Source organism: Carya illinoinensis, chromosome 4 (genome assembly GCF_018687715.1).
Source record: "Carya illinoinensis cultivar Pawnee chromosome 4, C.illinoinensisPawnee_v1, whole genome shotgun sequence".
In the NCBI taxonomy this organism is placed as follows: Eukaryota; Viridiplantae; Streptophyta; class Magnoliopsida; order Fagales; family Juglandaceae; genus Carya; species Carya illinoinensis.
In genome coordinates this window covers 13,445,422-13,465,000 of record NC_056755.1, presented here as the reverse complement: position 1 = coordinate 13,465,000, position 19,579 = coordinate 13,445,422, and the positions used below count along the sequence as shown (strand labels likewise).

General features: G+C 32.3%; 1 protein-coding gene across 1 annotated transcript; it reads left to right on the top strand.

The window, feature by feature from the left end:
* The first annotated feature begins 6,958 nt into the window (after positions 1-6,958).
* Positions 6,959-9,839, top strand: LOC122307786 (F-box/kelch-repeat protein At3g24760). The gene is made up of 2 exons (XM_043120878.1): positions 6,959-8,273; positions 9,397-9,839. The coding sequence occupies exon 1, from the start codon at positions 7,093-7,095 to the stop codon at positions 8,251-8,253; it is 1,161 nt and encodes a 386-aa protein (XP_042976812.1). The 5' UTR covers positions 6,959-7,092; the 3' UTR covers positions 8,254-8,273; positions 9,397-9,839.
* Positions 9,840-19,579: the final 9,740 nt, after the last annotated feature.

Sequence of the window (19,579 nt, the reverse complement as noted above, 5' to 3'; positions counted from 1 at the left end):
GAGGTTTAAGTTAAATTAGCTGGATGAGAAAAGCATAGTGAAGAATTAGGTGAAATCGATTTCCTAGAAGTTTTCTTCCCCATTGAATTTGATCTTTGAAAGTCAGTTTTATTTTCTTTGCTTATTTCTCTTTGAGTTGATCTAAGTTTATTTGCAACTACAAAAACCTTAGCGATTCCTCTAGATAAAATTGAGATTAGTATAATTTTGGTATTTGGCAAGAGTAAGGTACCAATCCCTGAGGACGATACTCTACTTATTACTTTACTATAAAACTACGATACTGTGCACTTGCAGTTTTGCACCGGTCAGCGCTTTTACCAGATTTCTCTCAAGGGGGCATCGTCTTCAACCTTTCGAAATTCTAGATTTCTCCATTATATTGTGCGATATGTGAGGTCATGAAAGAATGTAAAATCATCAATTATAGTAGATTTTGCCCTCAAACAACTCGTGAACGTTTGTTTTTATGCTGAACCACATAAATCTTTGTGTCTCTCTTTATTTATTTCTATTTGCTATTTATTTCATAGATAAACATGAAAAACACTGTATCGAAGCCCTAACCACCATCATGAGATGGGTATAGTTCTTTCTTCCGTTCCGATCTGTTATGTGAATTTAGGCATTAACACCACGTGTCCATGAAAGTATAACAAACATATTCAAAGACAAATATAAAAGTGTAACAAATTAAGTTCTAGAGCAAACAAAAAGATGTATAATAGAACATTAATTAAAACATTTAACTAACAACAAAACAACTTTGAGAAACATATAAAAAAAATTAAAAGAATGGACTCTATTTTAATTTTTCATCATAGATTTTCATGCTACTTTCTCGAACCTCAATTCATTTTTGGGCATCCGGCCATAATTTAAGTATAATCATTATTGAAACAGAGTCCATCTCCAACTCAACCAAAGCAAAGCCACGAAGAGATGAGGATAAACACAAGGAAAAAGAATGAGGCATATCACGAAGCTTATCTTCTGTTGTTTTAGTTTCAGTTCTATTTCTATATGATTGTAACGAAGTACTAATAGTGTCCAACTCAACTACTTGTAGTCTAGATTTACACTCGCATGTAACGTGTTTGATAAAAACACTGACTGAATTCTATAAATGAAGAGCATGGCTGAACCCACGAGAGTGTGTGGAAAGCCAATTCATAATTTCTCTAGTCTGTGTTTCTTTAATCATTTTCTCTGCAAAACGAGTGCATTCTAGCATCATTACTTAAATTGAAGAATTTAGATTTCAAATCTTAGACGATAATTTTAAATTTTAAATTCTAAAAAGTTTTAAATTTTATTTGGCTTTAGTGCAAATTCAAATTCAATTTTAGTATATGATACAAATAATATATTTGGATTATAAAGACCCAAATCCAAATCGTCTTTCTCGAATCTTCCCATCCAAAGACTCCACTAGTAAATTAATTTTAAAACTTTGCCCATATTTTATGTCCAATACTAATAATAATTTTGACACCCTTTTCATTTAGGGCTTCTCACCCGACCCGACCCGACCCGACCCGGATTAGTGATGTTCCGACCTAACCTGTTTTGTTTCCACTACCGAATAGGACGTTCCGAACTGTTACCCATTATCCGATTAACCGGCCTATTTTTGTTTCGGATTTTCCGTTTTAATTGTTTTGGTATGCTATAAAATACGTGGTTCATTTTACACCGGCACTATTCTGTCTTTGAATACTCGAACCCAAATGATGATTCACCTTCTTCTTCGCTTTCAAGCCGAACCTAGATGGCTCTCTCTACTGTACTCGGGGTTGTAGTGTTCTTCGTAGGCTTAGGGCTATGGCGATTTCATCTTCGGTCTCCGTGGGACCCTCGTCAAAGGACTAAGAAGGTGTCGTTTTCATTGTTGGGGTTGAAGTTGTTGAAGGACCGAGGAGATGTCAGAATATTTGGCTTTGAGCTAGGGTTGGGATTGGGCATCTCTTTGGGTCGCAAAGTGGAAGCAGAGATTCCAACACAATCAGGCCTCTTCATGGGAGAATCTGCAAATAGTGAAGCCACCTCTCTCTTCAATTTTTCTCAATTATTTCTTCTTACTGGCTTGTTCAGCTTTCTCCTTAATCCGCGAATAGGTTTTTTTTTCCCCCTTCATATATGTTTTTTGAGCCCTCCCTTGTTCATGGAATACAACAATCAGTGTAAATTTGAGTGTCCGTTTGAGATCTTGAGAATTTTTTTGAGTGAAATACGCAGGCTCATTTGTTTTGTGTTTATTTGAGATCTTGCGAATTTTTTTTTTAAGTGACTTCCATTGGGTTTCAGATCATCATGTATTTTCAGATCTCGCTAATGGTCACTGAAATGCTTGCCTGCTAGGGTTTACAAGCAAGAAGGAGATAGTGAGAGAAACGGGTATCGGGTAATTTTCGATTAAGTCAGAAACGGGTACGGCCATTTTCGCTTCCGAAGAACACTGGAACGGTTCGGGTTTTTTGGGTCGGGCCGGTTAAATCGGCCGGTTCGGGTCAGCGGTTTATTTGTTCACCCCTACTTTCATTTATTTTGCCTTTAATAAGAACCTCTAACCATCTTTGACATCATTAGAAATCTTGTTCTAGTCGAAGAGGGGGCAGGTTGAAGTTTCAAACTTCCAATTTTGACGCTTGTAGAAAAGAAGTATTCTGACCGCTAGCTAAGGAAATTAGGGAGAAATAGTCAAATAGAGAGAGAACTCTAAGATAACTAGGAGATTAGAGTTTACTGATAAAAGTCTAAAAAGCTCCATCTGAAACTTACAAGCCAAGCTTAAATAGTTAAGTAGTCTGGCGACTGCCCTATAAGAAATAAAATAAGTATTTCATCAAAATCTGGCCCCAAATTGAAAATCGAAATCATCTCTCAAAACAGCAAGTGAAATATTATCATAAAAAGAAAAAAATTAACTTAAACAAACCATTTGGAGGAGAAAACTGCTGATTTCGGAGTCAAGATAGAGACCACCAAGTATAGGATGGTGACCACAACGTGCGCGCCAAAATAAAATTTTCTGGCCATTTGCGCGATTCTAAGACCCATACTCAATGTTATCGTCAAGATACTAACGCATGTGCAATATCACTCTAAATCCTGAGATCTTCACTTTTTTCTATCATACTTATCCCGATCTGCCTTTTTGGGGTAGTTCAGTGATATCAACATGGAATCTGTCAACTTAGTGACATCAAAGTCCAATGCCATCAACATTGAATTTATAAGCTCAATGACATCAAACCTGGATCCCCTGCATCAAATTTCTACTCATTGAGCTTCTCTCTAGTCTTTGACTAAAACTATGACCCGGCAGGCCCTTCCAACATCGGAGATCCAAACCCTAATAAAGGGAAGAACTTGTGTTTCCTTCTTCTAATGGACTAAACCTACAAATTGAAATTAGAATCTGAATAGAAAACATTGTTGATTGGAGCAATGTTATCTGTATCAATAAGACATCTTTATCTGATTCATGTGTTACCATGGGGATGTGGCATTATCTATCAATTCTTACACGAGAAATGATATATATATATATATATATATAAGCTTTAAATTGACAAGCTTCGTGCATACCTTTTATAAAAAAGTGGACTCCATCATTAAAAAGGATGAAAAACTCATTTCCTTTTCTTAATGGGATCCACATGTTTACACAAGACTTGCGTAAAGCTTATGAATGTAGGGCTTGCATCTAGCATAAATAAAAAATAAGAGTTGATATATATAATGTTTTATGAATAATATTACATCAGCATAGTACGATAAAAACGAAATGAGAGTGTCGTTTATGGTAGAGTATTCTTTTTGCTAGGTCGTAATGCATTAAATTTGCACACATCAAAGCCAGATTTACAAAATTATCTCATATTATAAGACAACCACAAACTTTTATTTTTTAAGTAATTAGAAGATATATTTGTTCTTTTTTGGTGATTTATTGTTATTATGTTCATAAAAAACATCTCGTTTTGAATAAAAGAAAAGAGTAATATTACATACAGTCATGAAATGTATAAATGCCGCACAATCGTTTTGAAAAAGAGTGAAGTCCACAATTAAAAAGTTATTTTTTTCATGTGGGTCCCGTATTAATTCATTTCTTTTCAAAAACACTACGCGGCGTTTGCATAACCACGACTGTAAATATCATTTCTTAAAAGAAAAATATACCAAAGATTTTACAGAAAATCTTGCTTTGAGGGCATTAGTATTATATATATATATTAATATTATGTTGATTGCAATAAGATGGATAGGATGAGGAGATTCAAGATTAATCAAGATGAAGGGGAGGATTTTCTAGTTTGGTGGTTGTCTGTTGAGACATCTCCTCCTTCAACAATATCATAAACAAAGAAATTGCAACCATGACTTTAGGCAACCATTTCGGGAGCTCAGGTCCACATCTTATAAATAAATAAAATAAATAGCATGCTAATGTTGCTCCATGTCTCTTTTTTCTCACTCCACCAACCTTTTATATTTATATAAAACTTTATTTTTTTATATGAAGAATTTTATTTTTTTATTTAAATCTCAAATTTCTTATATATATATATATATATATATTTTAAAAATGCGTGATGACTGTATATTTAAAACTACTTAAATGATTTCTCTTTTTTTATTGGACAATGCTAGGGAGACTCCAAAATGTGACCATCAAATATCTACACTAGTACAAATTAGTTTTTTTTATTATTTTAATCATTTTTTAAACATATTTAATCATTAAAAAAATATAAAATATAAATTTATTAATAATTACTTTCTTAATTATTAAAAAAATAAATTAAATAAAAATAAAATTACATAAATAGACATATTTAATAGATATATCTAATAGTCCTACTATCATTATTACTGAATTTTATACTTTTTCTACTCAATAATAATGGAAGTCTGACTCCTTACGACGATTTAGGAGAGAAAAAACAAAAAAACATGTTAAAAAAGGGAGGACCACAAACCTTATCCGAATCAAAGCTGGAATGAGGGGAAGAACAGAAAGACAAACGAAAATAATAGAAAGAGAAATAATATTTATAGTCGTGGTTGTATAAATATTATATAATTTTTTTTTTAAAAAAATAAATTAATACAAGATTTATATAAAAAAATTAATTTTTTAATCGTAAACTCTACTCTTTTTTAAAGTAATTGCGCAACGTTATATTTTTCATGACTGTATGTAGCATTACCCTTTTTAAATATTTTTTACAAATTAAATTATATTAGGTAAATATTTTACTAGATATTTTATCTACATCGATTTATAAATAGAATTTATATTTGTTATTATGTATTAATCCTCCTCATTATCTATAATTCTTTATTTTTATTTATTTATTTATATTAAAAGACTATCCAAAAGAAATAAAAGTTAATTAGGGTCAAACAACTTTCACTTTACAATATTTTGTAAGCACAACTTGTTTATTTTATAATCCAAATTCATGTTTAGTTTATTTTATAATCCAAATTCAGATAAACATGGAACTATAATAATGTGAATAGGATTACAATTCTTCAGACAACTTGGCTGAGCTGTCATGGTAATTGTATTGCTACGGCATGCAAAAAATATATTGGTCAACCAAAACTCGGATTACTCATTACATGTTCAAGATTTTCTACTATTTCAATAGAGTAAAATGCAAGGCTGCTGCCAGCAATGACAACTGGCGTGCTGCTAACGTAATTTTGAGTTTTTATTTTTATATATATTTTTAATATTTTTTAAAAATAAAAATATATTAATATATTAAAAATTATTCCCTTAATTATTAAATAAAAAAATTAATTTAATAAGCGGTTATTTGGAACGGTACAACTGAGGTGACATACTTTTATTTCTAATTTGAATATATAAAGCGAGAGAAAAAGTCATGTGAAGTGATCTATGTATCACTGTTCATGTAAAAATTTTGGATAATATGTATTCTATATTAAAATAATTTTTAAGTAATGTTAGATATAATTTTAAAGTGCACAAATTTCGTATACTTTTTTTGATGAAGAGTATAAAAATTATTTTTTAATAATATATCATACTTTTTTTAAAAATGTTATTATATTATCAAGTCGGTGTCTAGAGCACATATTTCACATTATTTAAATAGTAAAATTCGGATTTTAAAATTTATCTTTTAAATTAAATTATACCATGCAAGTATAAGTAATGTGTGCTCCGTACGTTGGCTTGAAAATAAAATTTTTTCTTTTTAAAGGAAGTGGACGAAACTTTCACACTTTAAAACTATATTTAGTATGAGTAATATTATATACAATCCTTTATAAGTTTACAAATTTCAAGCATTTATTTAAAAGAATAATTTTTATATAAATTTTAGATTTATCTAATTTTTTCAAAATGAGTGCGGAACTTGCATAAATCGTTTTTCATTTAGCATTACTTATTTTAAATATAAATATTATATTTTTTTTATTAAATATTTAATATGAGAGTAATTCTAGATATAATTATAAATTGTGAAAACACCATATACTCTTTTTATAAAAAAAATTCAATTATTATTAAAAAATTATTATTTTTATATAAATCACATATTTAAGACAGGTTTAGAAGATACATCTTAACTTAAAATTTTCATCTCATCATTATAATTTTATTAAATTTTCACATAAAATATAATAAATAATTTAATTTTTTTAAATTTTAAAATAATAATAATATTCAAAAATAATATTTTAAACTTTTATCTTAATTCAAAATTTTTATTTAACTTATTAGTCTAACCTTTTTAAAATGAATGGGCAAAATTTATAAAGTGCAAATATTATTTCTTTTAATATTATGAGCAAAAAAGGGGTAAAAAAAAAAAATCCGAGTGTACGTAGTCATTTCATGGGGGTGAGGTCCTCGTAGCCGTCGAGCTCTGTTTTCTTACGGTGGAGTTATTTTCACTTCACCTACTACTCCGACTCCGTTTTTTCTTCTTTTCTTTGGACTTTGATACGTTTGCACCCAACTCGCACGAATCATCCACCTACTACTCCCTACCACCTTCCCCGTCTCTCTGTCTTCTGTGTTTCTCTGTCCGACTCTCCGAAATGACAGAATTTAGCTCTCTTAGCTCTGACCTGACGGGGCACATCCTCTCCCTCCTCCCAATCCCTACCCTCATCAGAGCCTCCACCGTCTGCAAGACCTGGCATTCCATCATCTCCTCCCCCACCTTCCCCTCTGCCTCCTCCCTACCCCATAGCCGCCCCTGGTTTTTTCTTTACGGCCTCCACAACACCTCCTCCAAGAACCATCAGTCCTTCGCCTTTGATCCTCTTTCCGATGCCTGGTTTCGCCTCCCTTGTTCCTCCTTCCCTTTCCCTTCCCCCACTTCTTCCTCCTTCCTCGGATCCCATGGCTTCCTCTTCACCACCGCCCCCCTTTTCGCCTTCTCCCCTATCCTCCATCGCTTCTCCAACATCTTTACCACCTCCCCTCTCAACTACTCCCGTGTCAACCCCCTCCTCGGCGTCTTCTACGCCAATTCCGACAAACCCAGATTCATTGTTGTCGGTGGTGTCAGATTTATCGGCAACCTAGTTGACATCGAGGATCGTTTGGCCGTCGAGATATACGATCCCCATATGGATTCCTGGGAGATCTGTCCTCCTTTACCCGCCGATTTCAGGTCTGGTAACTCATCCTCCTCCTTGTCCTCGGCCTTGTTCGGAGGCAAATTCTACGTCTTTGGCATCTACTCCTGTTTCGTGTCGTCCTTCGATTTGGAAAAACATGTCTGGAGCGAGGTCCAGACGCTTCGTCCTCCTGGGGTTATCTTCTCGTTCATGATCTCCTGCAGGGACCGGCTTGTTCTGGCTGGAATATGTAATTCGCCGCAAGGGTCTTCCTTTAATGTGTGGAGGATTGACGAGAACACCATGGAGTTTAGCGAGATTGCGATCATGCCTCAGGATTTGCTTTACAGCTTGTTTGATAGTGACGAGGATGACAAATTTGCGAGCTTGAAGTGTGTTGGGCTAGGTGATCTTATCTATGTTTTTAACGAAGACTACCATAAGAGATACCCAGCTTGCGTCTGTGAGGTTAGTACTGAGTCTGGCAAATGTAATTGGAGGAGAGTGCCTCGATTACCTACACCTGTTAACAAGTTTCACAAGGTCATTAGCTTCTGTTCCACCGTTTCACTGCATAATATGCTTCTGGGTGGAGAGGAAAGGGTCGATGAGGTGCAGGCTATATCTGAGTGATCAATTCGTCAATTTACGTGGTTCGTTTGAATTCACCCTGAAATCTTTTATTTTTATTTTTTGTCATGGTTATCATTGATATCATGATTGAAAGCAAGTTGGATTGACTACTTTAATATTTTCTTTGAATGAGGAAATGTACCGTGTGTCTAATACTTATTATTATATGAAGATTATAAGTAAATTTATTTGAACTGTGAAATCTTTGAATGGGAAATTGTGCCGGTTTCATCAGTTACTTTATATAAGCAAAGCATGCACTTATGAAGATTTTTAATTTATTAAATTTGAATCTTTTGTGTTAGCTTTTTTATTATCATGTTACTGTACCGGAGTTTATGGAGTAATTGAGGCTTAGAAGGTAGCTTTTGAATAGATATAGGGATTGCTGTAATTGGTGAAAAATGAATTGATCAAGCTATTTTACTTCCAAAAGAATACTTCATTAAATACCTTTTGAGCAAATATAAAACTCTGACTTCAATGGTTTGAACATGCAGAGTGTCCTAGTTGTTTGAGAATCTAATTCTTTTACTGATCTGTTATTCACTTGTCTCCTCTGTTGGTTGATTTTGGGTTATTAAATGGGTTATGCTAACATAATTGCCTTTTTATTCGGCTGCCATCTTGGCCTTGGATTATAGATTTAGATCTCTAACACTCAAGTTTCAGGCTCTTCTGCTATAGTTTGTGGCTTTGAAGTTGGCCAGACTGGCAACACTGCACTTCCTAGTTATTTTCATCTAGTAATCGTTGTTTTATTCACGTTTTTCTTTTTTCTTTCTTCCCTTGGTAATCATTTCATGAACAGTCTCTTGTTTTCTGCCCTTTTGCCTTCTATGACACAAAAGAGGAAATAAGTTCATGCATACCTAGATGAGGAGGTTGACCTCCGTCATTACTACTTTCCACTTCCAGTTATTTTTGGTGCCTAAAAGGGCATACACCCCTTGAATCTCTGTTTTCTGCCTTTTTACCTTCTATGACACGAGAGGAAATAAGGTCATGCATAACTAGCTGATGAGAGGTTTGACCTCCATCATTACCACTTTCCTCTTCCAGTTATTTTTGTTGCCTTAATTTCATTTGCATCGAAATGCAACGGCAATTAAGGTGTTCCTAACATGTCAAGTTGTATGACAGCAATGCAGATGATGGATTTGCAACATTCAAATACTTGGTAAGGTACAGAAGATGTTTTCATCAAAATGAATTCATAATGCAGCTGGAGTTGGGTCCTTTTCTCTTTCACCATATGCATTTTGTTGACTTCCATTCAGTATTGCCCAAAAGATATTCTTGGTGACATCGAAGGAAATCGTGACAGGAGCAAGTGTTAATTGTTAATTCATTTTTTGTTTGTATATCAATCCCTTGAGGCTTCCTCTCATCGCTCTTGCTGTTTAATTGCATTGGCATCAAAATGATTACAGTTATTATTGTAATTGTAATGTAGTTTGTTTATTTGGTGTTCTGGGGTGAGTTTTCAAATGCACTGATATAAACTCATGTATGCTGTAATAAGTTTCAGATGGATACTTTCTGTAAACCTTTTTCGTAAGTAATTTGCATTCTGATTAGATCAACAGGATGTGTTCATGTTCTAAATTTCCCTGAACGAGGATGGCCGATCCTGTGCAATTTTCTTGCCCGAGAAATGATATTTGCAGTCGTGGTTGTGCAAGCGGCGTGCAGTCGTTTTAAAAAAAATGAATTAATATGGGACCCACATGAAAAAAAAAACTAACTTTTTAATCGTGGACCCCACTCTTTTTCAAAGCGATTGTGCAGCTTTTGCAATTCCACGACTGTATGTAGCATTACTCTTTCAAAATATTATGAAGCATTGGATCAGAGAGATCCCATTAGTAAATTATTCTCAGAGTTATTTGCCCTTTAACTATTTTTCCAAGATATATAATACAATGGCTCATGAAGGATATAAATGAATAAGACTGCACATATGAGTGTAATAAATATGTTTTATTACTTATATAAGTTATAAATGTATTATAACTTATATATCAGTGTAATAAAAATGGATGCATAAATACTTATATTGTATATCTTATACAAGTATTAACATTGTAGGGTATAAGTATAGCATACTAGTATAGTTAATATACCAATGTTGATGACTCCTAGAGGTTCGCTCAAGTGGTAAAAGCCTTAAGTTTTGAGGTATGTTCCCTCTAGGTTTAAGGTTCAAATTCCCTTAGGTGCAAACAATCTTTAGAGGCTATTGAACTGAGGGATTTTTTCCTTGAATTACTGAATGTGCACTTGTAGGAAACTTTTTATCGAGGGCCTGTGCACCCTAAAGATTAGTGAGGACGTTGTTCCTGGACACCCGGTGCTAATAAAAAAATACCAATATTGATAAATTAACGACTTAGATTGTTGGATAATATATTTTAACAACTTCAATTTGAAAACTAGTTTACTCATTTAGAAATAAAAATTTTTGTATCTCAGGTTTTCAGTTAATTGTTGTTGTTGTCTATTATCAACGTTATAAAATACATTTGATTGTATTATAATTAATGTGATTATAAAACATATATTTTTTTTATTTGTAAGGTTGTATAGTCGATTAATGTATATTATGCACCGTTATTTTATTGTTTGATTTGATTTTTAAAAGTCGAATTTAACTAGATATTTCTTAAATTGACAAACAAATCGCGTCAAATTAAACTTTTAGTAGAGTACCTTAATCAAGTCTTGAGTCAAGCTCAAACTTGGTTTCAACATAAAGGAGTTAAGCTTGGATGGCCAAAATACCTTGAATCGAATTTCAAGTCGAGTCAATTAGAGCCATAACCTCAATGCATTAGTAGCATCTATGATTGCATTTCCACATTTATGATGATGTCTTGAAAAACAATCAATAAAAATCACATAGTAATTACATCAATTACATCCACCTATTGATAAAATGGTTTATGTCCACACATCACTGTGTAATATATATCAACTCTAAAGTCTTTGAAGAGACAAGACAAGACTAAAAAAATGGTAGTTGAATGCTTTTTCTTAGCTGATAAGGCATGCATAGTGTTGATTGGGACTTACTAGCTAATGTTGGGAGTTGATTTTTCTTAAGAACTCGATGTAGATCTTTTGAATGGGGATGTGCTAATCTCTTATGCCAAATGTCTCATTTGGTGGATGTTTGCCATAATAAGCAAAACCCATTTGGTGGAAAAAATCCAAGGCTTGATAGTTATTTCTATCATAAATTTGGCAAGGAAGCTTGTTAGTGTTAAATTGACCAGACTAAGTCTTCCTAAGTTCTGATTTTCAGGAGGAGAATAACCCTTCTTTGGTATGAAATTATTTCTAGTAGTACGGTGTTCTTGAATGATTTAGATTTAAACTTGTGGTTTTAGTTAGGATATTATTTTGAATATATGGTAAATGTGTTGGACTTGAGTGGAGGGTTCAGGTATTCAAGAAGTTGTTCATAACTTAGTAATACTACAAGAAAAATGGTCTTTTGCATCATCTAAATTATCGCAAAAACACCAAAAGTGTCGTGATTATTTATTAGCAATGTGTTTTTATGTTTTTTGTGATTAAATTAAGTGACGTAAAGAGTCATTTTTCTTATAACTAGTTCAAATAGAAATTTTTCATGACTCATAGAGGTGTCTTTTGTAACAAAGGAGAATGAAATGATGAATAAGTTATATTGAGAATTTAGGCCACCAATAATGTAGGAAATAAGATGTTCATCACTAACTGAAATCCATTCCTCGCACGACAATTTTCGTCTTAGTCCATCTGTGGTATCATATGAGGATCAAGGGGTAGAGACCAAGAGTGCAAGTATCTCAAAGTCTAAGTGGCTTGTATATATCATTTCTATTTTTGTTTTTTGGGTGACGATACTTTTACCATCAGCTTAAAATCATAATACAATGTGATGATGTAGCCATTATAAAATGATTAAAAAAATATTTTTTTGGAAACATCAAAATTTTATTGAAAATCTTCTCTCTCTTCTCTTTGTCCTCAATCTTTGAGCCAAACTTTTCCAACGTTGCCACTAAAATCAACTTAATCTCCTTCATCTTCCCATCAATATCCGTAAAATCAAGTGGTTTAATCAAGTGAGAATGGACTCAATAGATGAAAAAAAACTTATACCCAGTAAAACATGAATAGAAAAAGAATGAAAACAAGAACCTTATTTTTCAATTTTCGGGAGTATTGTTTATATTGAGACAACTAGGGAAAAAAACAAAGGAGAATAAGAAGATGTAAGCATCTCCAAACCAAGAGGCAACATCATCCAAAAAATTAAAAACATTCTCATCTTTTTTTAACAATTTCTTTTTGGGATTTGATAAAAAATGCTAAAGAAAATGAGCAAGAAGAAAAGTTTAGCTGCAAAGTTACGAAAACTTGAGATCTTGAGAAGTATTGATGTTTTCATGTAGTAATATGTTCAAGTTCAAAACCTTAAGTAGGGGTTGTCCCAAATTTGAAATCTAAATAGGAAAAGCATATATATATAATGAGTTTTGCTACATGTAAGTCTATGTGATTACATATCGTTTAAAGTAATGATATATGCAACCCTTTTTACAACCTTTTACATAAGCATGTTTTAAAATGTAATCATAAAATGTGCAAACATCGTACACTCTTTTTATAAAATGTGAGTAAATGTGGAACCCGTATGAAAAATAAATTTTATAATAATGGACTCCATTCTTTTTCAAAAGAAGTGTACTAACCTTACACAATCCATGATTGTATTTAATATTACTTTTTATAAAAACGTCTCTTATTAAAACATAATTATATAAAAGGTTGTATAAATGATTGTATATCTATATCTATCATTTTCCTATCGTTTATAATAGGGCTCATTATAATTTTAAAAAATAAAATATCATTTATTTTTTAACATAGTTGACATGACTCAACACTAAGAGCATTCTCCATAATTAAAATATATTACCAAAACTTAATTTTTCTATTTTACACACTGACTTTTACAATATGTCATACATTACCTTATCTATTTTTTTTCTTTATATAATTTAAATATTATACTTTTTAATATTTTTTATTCATTTCAAAATATTTTCTCTAACTACCAATGATATCCTCATACCTTTTTATATTTATAATATCTCCACATATATAATATCATATAATTATGTTATATTTTAAATTAATCTAAATTTATAAACTAAACTAATATATAAATTAATTCAGAAAATAAAAAGAAGAGATTATATAATGAAAATATTCTCAAAGTATAATATGAGAATATGCATTTTCAATAATTGTGATAGAATATTCTCAAGATATTATCAAAACAATTTATGCTCCGTGTGAAAAAAAAAAAAAACATTTTGATGTAGTTCAAGAATCAGCAAGAAAAGATGTAGAATAGGCCTTTAAAGTGCTTAAAGCTCAATTAGCAATGGTACACAGATATGCTTAGTCTTTTAATTGACAAACACTAAAAAAAATTATGATGGCAAGAAGATTTTGCATAATATGATAGTAGAAAATGAACGACATTCATTTCTTTGAGTAGAAGACTTTGTTTATGAACAAAACGATGAAATATTCCAAGATCTAGTGTCCCAAGAGCATACAAATGAATTTGTTAACTTTAGTCAACGTCATCATCACATTCGAGATCGATGACATCATTATCAACTCTAATTGGATTTGATCGAATATTTATGGCAAATATATAGTCAATCTTAAGTATTTGTATTTTACATTTCACCATGTTTAGCCTAGTGTTATATTTTTATTTTGTACAAGATGTAATATTAACTTCAATAAATTATATGTGGAGTTAAGTATGGATGTGTTATTTAACATAAGCATGGCCCACTTGTTATTTTATTAAATAAATGATATAACATACTCAGCTTCAATTTAACTACTATTACATAGTTGTTCCTGCATGTCCAACATAACAAGAAACACTCAAGTTAGTAATGGGGTTCCTACACGTCTACAAGGATATACAAAATTGGATGTCATTCAGTGTTAAGACATTGTGGTCGGACATATAGTAACCTATATACATTCTATTCGTTTGCATATATAGAGCTCATACATACATATTGCCCTATCATTTGCATACAATAGAAGCCTCACAATTTGAATATATACATCTACAATATTCATTTATGGCAATTAATATTCATATATCCAAAATACACTACAATATTCATACAAAGCAGTTTAGTGTGCTACCCTTATAGTTTCAAAAGAGAGAACCCATTACCCAAATATAAAGTAGCAGCTTCCATGTAGTTAGTAACTACTCACAATTAAGTGTGCCAACTTTGCTTGCTTTCTTTATAAAAATATAATATAAAAAAAGACCTGGCTGCATTGTCACCTTTAAAAAAATGTTCATTTGCAGATCATGCCAAACTTGTTCATTTGCAGCCTATGTCAAAACTAGTCATGGTTTTGTAGACCTTCACTTCTCAAATATTTTCAATTGGATTTAATGGAAAAACTCTTGTTGCATTGAAGGCAAACTTGATGTGTCCATCTTCATAATTTCCTTCTCCTCACTTCGTTGGTCTAGCTCAAGCCTATCTTTTGTGAGGTGGATAATCTCTTATCTATCTTCTTGCTTCTTAACATTTGCTCTCTTATTCTCCTCTTTCATCTCGTTCACCAAGTCAGTAAGATTGGAAGTTGTACTATCTTGCTTCTTTCACTTTTTTTTTTTCAACCTTCTTTCCAATGGGTCTCTCCAAATCCACATGTATGGATAGAGATATGGCATCTTCATCTATACATGTAAACTTCAGCACATGAGCTTCTTTGGATACTGATCTTCTCTTACTTTTCATCTTCCCTTCAGCTACAATCTGTTTCCATTTCAAATGGTGCATTAGAATCAGTATATGAGATTAGTTATTATGTCAGTACAACTCCTTTACTTGCTCAATCTTAAAAATCAATAAATGAGATTAGTTAAAATATCTAATACAATGTAATTTCTAGTAGAAATAGATGGTATTATTTGTGCACTTTATGTTGCTCGTTAACCCCACTTGTTAACCTTTCAATATGGGCTAAGGCCCAACACAAAACTTGTTTGTGGCATGTTGGATAATTGACCAACTATTCATGAGATGGTTGGCACTACATTCATAAGAAGTGGATACCAGTAAGTTGTCCTCTTCTATATTAAAGTTTCCTTATCTTAATTTTAATTTTATAGTATTAGTTTGTTTTGGGTTGGGAGGAGTAACTTGGGATTCTAAGTTGTCATTCAAGGATGCCATGAGGTAGTCATTGTAACTTTCTTCCTCCTCTTATAAGAGGGTAGTGAAGGAAGGAACTCTATGGATTTGTAAATCTATCTTTCAAAGCAAAAAATAAAATAAAAATTGGAATCATGGAACTCAATCAAACTCAATTAAAAGTTTGTAAAATTCTAAATTTTGATAAGTACCTCTTATTTTGATAAAAACTTTGTCAAACTCTAGTATTTTTATGATAAAAGAGATGATTCACTAACATACAAGCAAATGTAAACACTACACCTTATCTAACTACTGTATGAATATTGAAAATAAAATGTGCCTGTCAAAGTGCCCCACCAGGGTATTGGTTATTGACTAGCTCTTAGAATCTATAGCTAGAGTCTAGACCAAGGTTCACATGTAAATTTGGATAAATGGGGTTTTGGACAAACATGGTAACACGATAACAACCTCCTCAACCTTCCTTCCATTCTATCCCCTAGCTAACATTTTCTCAAAGAACTAGAATGTGAAACAAAGCCCAGTATCTATAAATTTTGGTAGTTCTATGCAAATCTGACAATAAATTCAAACGAGCATAATATTTTGGTGGAGAGAGGTGAGCTTGAAGCACATGAATGGTTTTGATCAGTGGTGGAGTCGACGAGCAACTAGGCTTGTACAAAAAATAGAAGAAACCGGCCATCACTAACGCGAACCGACATTGAACCAGTTCGGTCTCGATTTGAACCTGGTTCAAGCTGCTGAACCAACCGATTATATATATATATAATTTGTATATAAAATGAAGCCATTTCACTTAAGTGAGTGAAATGGTATCGTTTTAGACATGACGTTTATTTTAGAAAAAAGTTATATAAAACGACACCGTTTAGTTGAAGTCAAATGACGCCGTTTCGACCTAGGGTTAAATAACCCCGCCCCCTCCCCTCCCTCTTCTTCCTTTTCTCTATTCATATTCTCTCCTTCTTCGAACCTTACTTGCAGTCCCCCATAATGCCACTCCCCTCATTCTTCACGAAGTTCTCGCCGTTTGTTAAACTCCTCACATCTCTGCATGTCTCCTCTCCTCTCTTGAGCCTCTTGTCCCAAACTTCTCTCATCTCTTACAGACTCGAGTTCCACTACTCTCAGGCGGCCACGTCGCACGTCGATGGCTTTTTTTTTTTTTGAAGTTGTCAATTTTCTCATATTTGAATTTTGATTTTTGAATTTTGATTTGTGAATCTATGATCTAGTTTTTTTTTCTTTGCATTTTAATGTGTTTGGTTTTGATGTATTCTTTATCTTTGATAAATATTTTTTATATTATTTATTGTCTAAATTTTTTATGTGCGTATGTACACAGATTTTAAAAATTTTAGATCAAATTCTTAAAATTGTAAACAGTGATCCGAGACCTAATTCCCACTATAAGTGTTAGCTCAAATTATTGGGTGTTGATTTAATATTTTTTTTACATAAATTGTGTTGTCGTTTTAATAAATTGTGAGGTTGATGAGGGAGCTAAAATCTAGATTAGAGTCTTAGACTTGTGACGTTTGCCATGTTGTAAACTAGCTGTTGTGTAATTGTGCTGATGTTTGTTCTTTGTTTATTTTAATTTTTTGTGTTTTGTAATTAATTATGTATTTAAATTTTTACATGTTAGATGAATTCTTTGTCAACTCCAATTGATGTTAATTCGAATGAACGAACTATTAATTTGGGAGATGACTTGAGAAAGACCCAAATAGTGTAAACACCAAGACCCCCTAATACTCCTAATAGTAGTAGTTGTCCATTTCCTAACAAATAGAAGGGAATGATCCATCAATTATTTGGGACCATTTTACGAAGATGGAGGGTTGTCTCATAAATGATTCTAAGGCTAAGTGTAATTATTATAGTAAGATTTATACTTGTCACTCAAAGAGGAACGAAAATTCAACCATGAAAAATCATTTTTCTTCATGTTCCAAAAATCCTTGTAAACATGAGTTTTTGGATAAATACAAAAAAATATTGACAGGTGAGGCAACATCCGATGAGGGAATTGGAGAGAGTGATAGTACGATAAGGAATCTTGTAACTCACAAGTATAGTGAAGAGGCTGTGAGGTTGTCAATTGCAGAGATGGTAATTATTAATGAATTGCCATTTAAAATTGTTGAAGGATAATGATTAGGAAGATGTGTTGGTTGCTTGAATCTCGATTTAAAGTGTCAAGTCACGACATGGTTATAAGAGATTATATGAAATTATTTGCATTAGAAGAGGGAAAGCTAAAAACGTTGTTTAAAGATGAGGTATGAGGATTCTATTGGCTACCGATACATGGATATCGATATAAAATCTTAATTATATGTTTCTAATTGCACCTTTTTTTTATAGGAATTGGAAATTATAAAAAAAAATTATTAATTTTTGTTTAATCTCTAGTCATCGGGGGATACTATTAGGAGATATATTGAATCGTACCTCCTTAATTGAGATATTGATAAAATATTTACTGTTACTATTGATAATGTAAGTTCAAATGATATTGCAATTTCATATTTGAGACCGTTTTTAACAGAGAATGTGTAGGGGGAAAATATATGTATATGAGATGTGTTGTTCATATTTTGAACCTCATTGTGAATGAGAGTTTGAAAGATTGTAATGACGCCATTACAATGGTTAGGAATGCGGTTATATATATGCGCTCATCTCCTGCAAGATTAGATAAGTTTAAAAGATTTGTAAAGAAAGAGAAACTTGATTAAAAAATGTTATTTTTTAATGTACAAACTTAATGGAACTCAACTTACATGATGTTGGAGGTGTTTGAGAAATTTGATAAGGCTGTCAGCCAGATGGAGAGTGAGGACTACGATTTTCTCTCTTGTTTTAATTGTGGACACATGACGCCTCCTAGATTTGAGGAGTGAGAGACAGTGCAAGAATTTGTAAAGTTTTTAAAAATGTTTTATGATGCCATTACGAGATTTTTTGAGCTTTTATATGTCACGGCTAACACTAGTTTTTTAGATATTTGTATGCTTAAAAATAGTTGATTATGCTCAGTGAAAGTGATAATAATTGTTTGATAAACATAGTTATAAGCATGAGAATGAAATATGATAAGTATTGAGATTCACTAGATAGGATGAACTTGTTAACGTTAATTGTAGTTGTGCTTGATCCATATAGTAACTTAGGGCTTCATACTTTCCACCTGAAGAAAATTTATGATGAGACTTGTGCTGAAGAGTTGGTGTCGAGTGTGAGACAGTTAATTAGCAAACTTGTACGCGAAGTATAATGATATGTTCAGTTCTACCTCAACTAGTCAAGAACATGATCCCCTTCCGACATCTACAACCATAAATGATGGTGAAAATAATCATGAGACAAAATGGTTCTATAAGTGGTATCAAGCATCTTCCACCATTAGATCTACAGTTGCCAAAACAAAAGTGAATTGATATTTATAAGATGCTTGTGAGGCACTCAGCCTATCTTTTGATTTGTTAATTTGGTGAAATATTAATAAGCCTCGCTATTCTATACTTGCGAGGATTGCACGAGACTTGTTGGCTATGCCTATTTCTACAGTTGTATCGGAGTCAACATTTAGTACGAGAGATCGTGTATTTGATCATTTCTGAAATTTGCTCTGAGGTATTTATTTGTGCTCAGAATTGGTTGCGACATCCGTCAACACCAATTGATATCTGAGAGTCTATGAATAATGTGGAGAGTTTTGTAATAGAATTTAGTGATGTTTTCCCCATTTAATATTCATTTGTTTTTATAAATTAATTTTAGTATTTAACATTTTTATATAGCGTTAGGAGCACAATCAGGTATCATAGCTATTGAGGATTGAAGATCGAAGAAGATCAAGAATTATTGCAATTTATTTATCTTATATTTTTTAGTTGCATTGTTGCTCATGACAATTTGTTTTTATTTGTAATATGTATTAAACATGTAGTGGAGGATTTTTTTTTTTTTTTTTTAAAGTTATCTAGTAGTATATACTTAGTAATTGTGCCATTACGACATTACTATTTTACCATTGCTAATTA

What these genes read in the sequence shown, in the direction of transcription:
- LOC122307786 (XM_043120878.1), top strand. Translation starts at nt 7,093, where the DNA reads ATGACAGAATTTAGCTCTCTTAGCTCTGACCTGACGGGGCACATCCTC.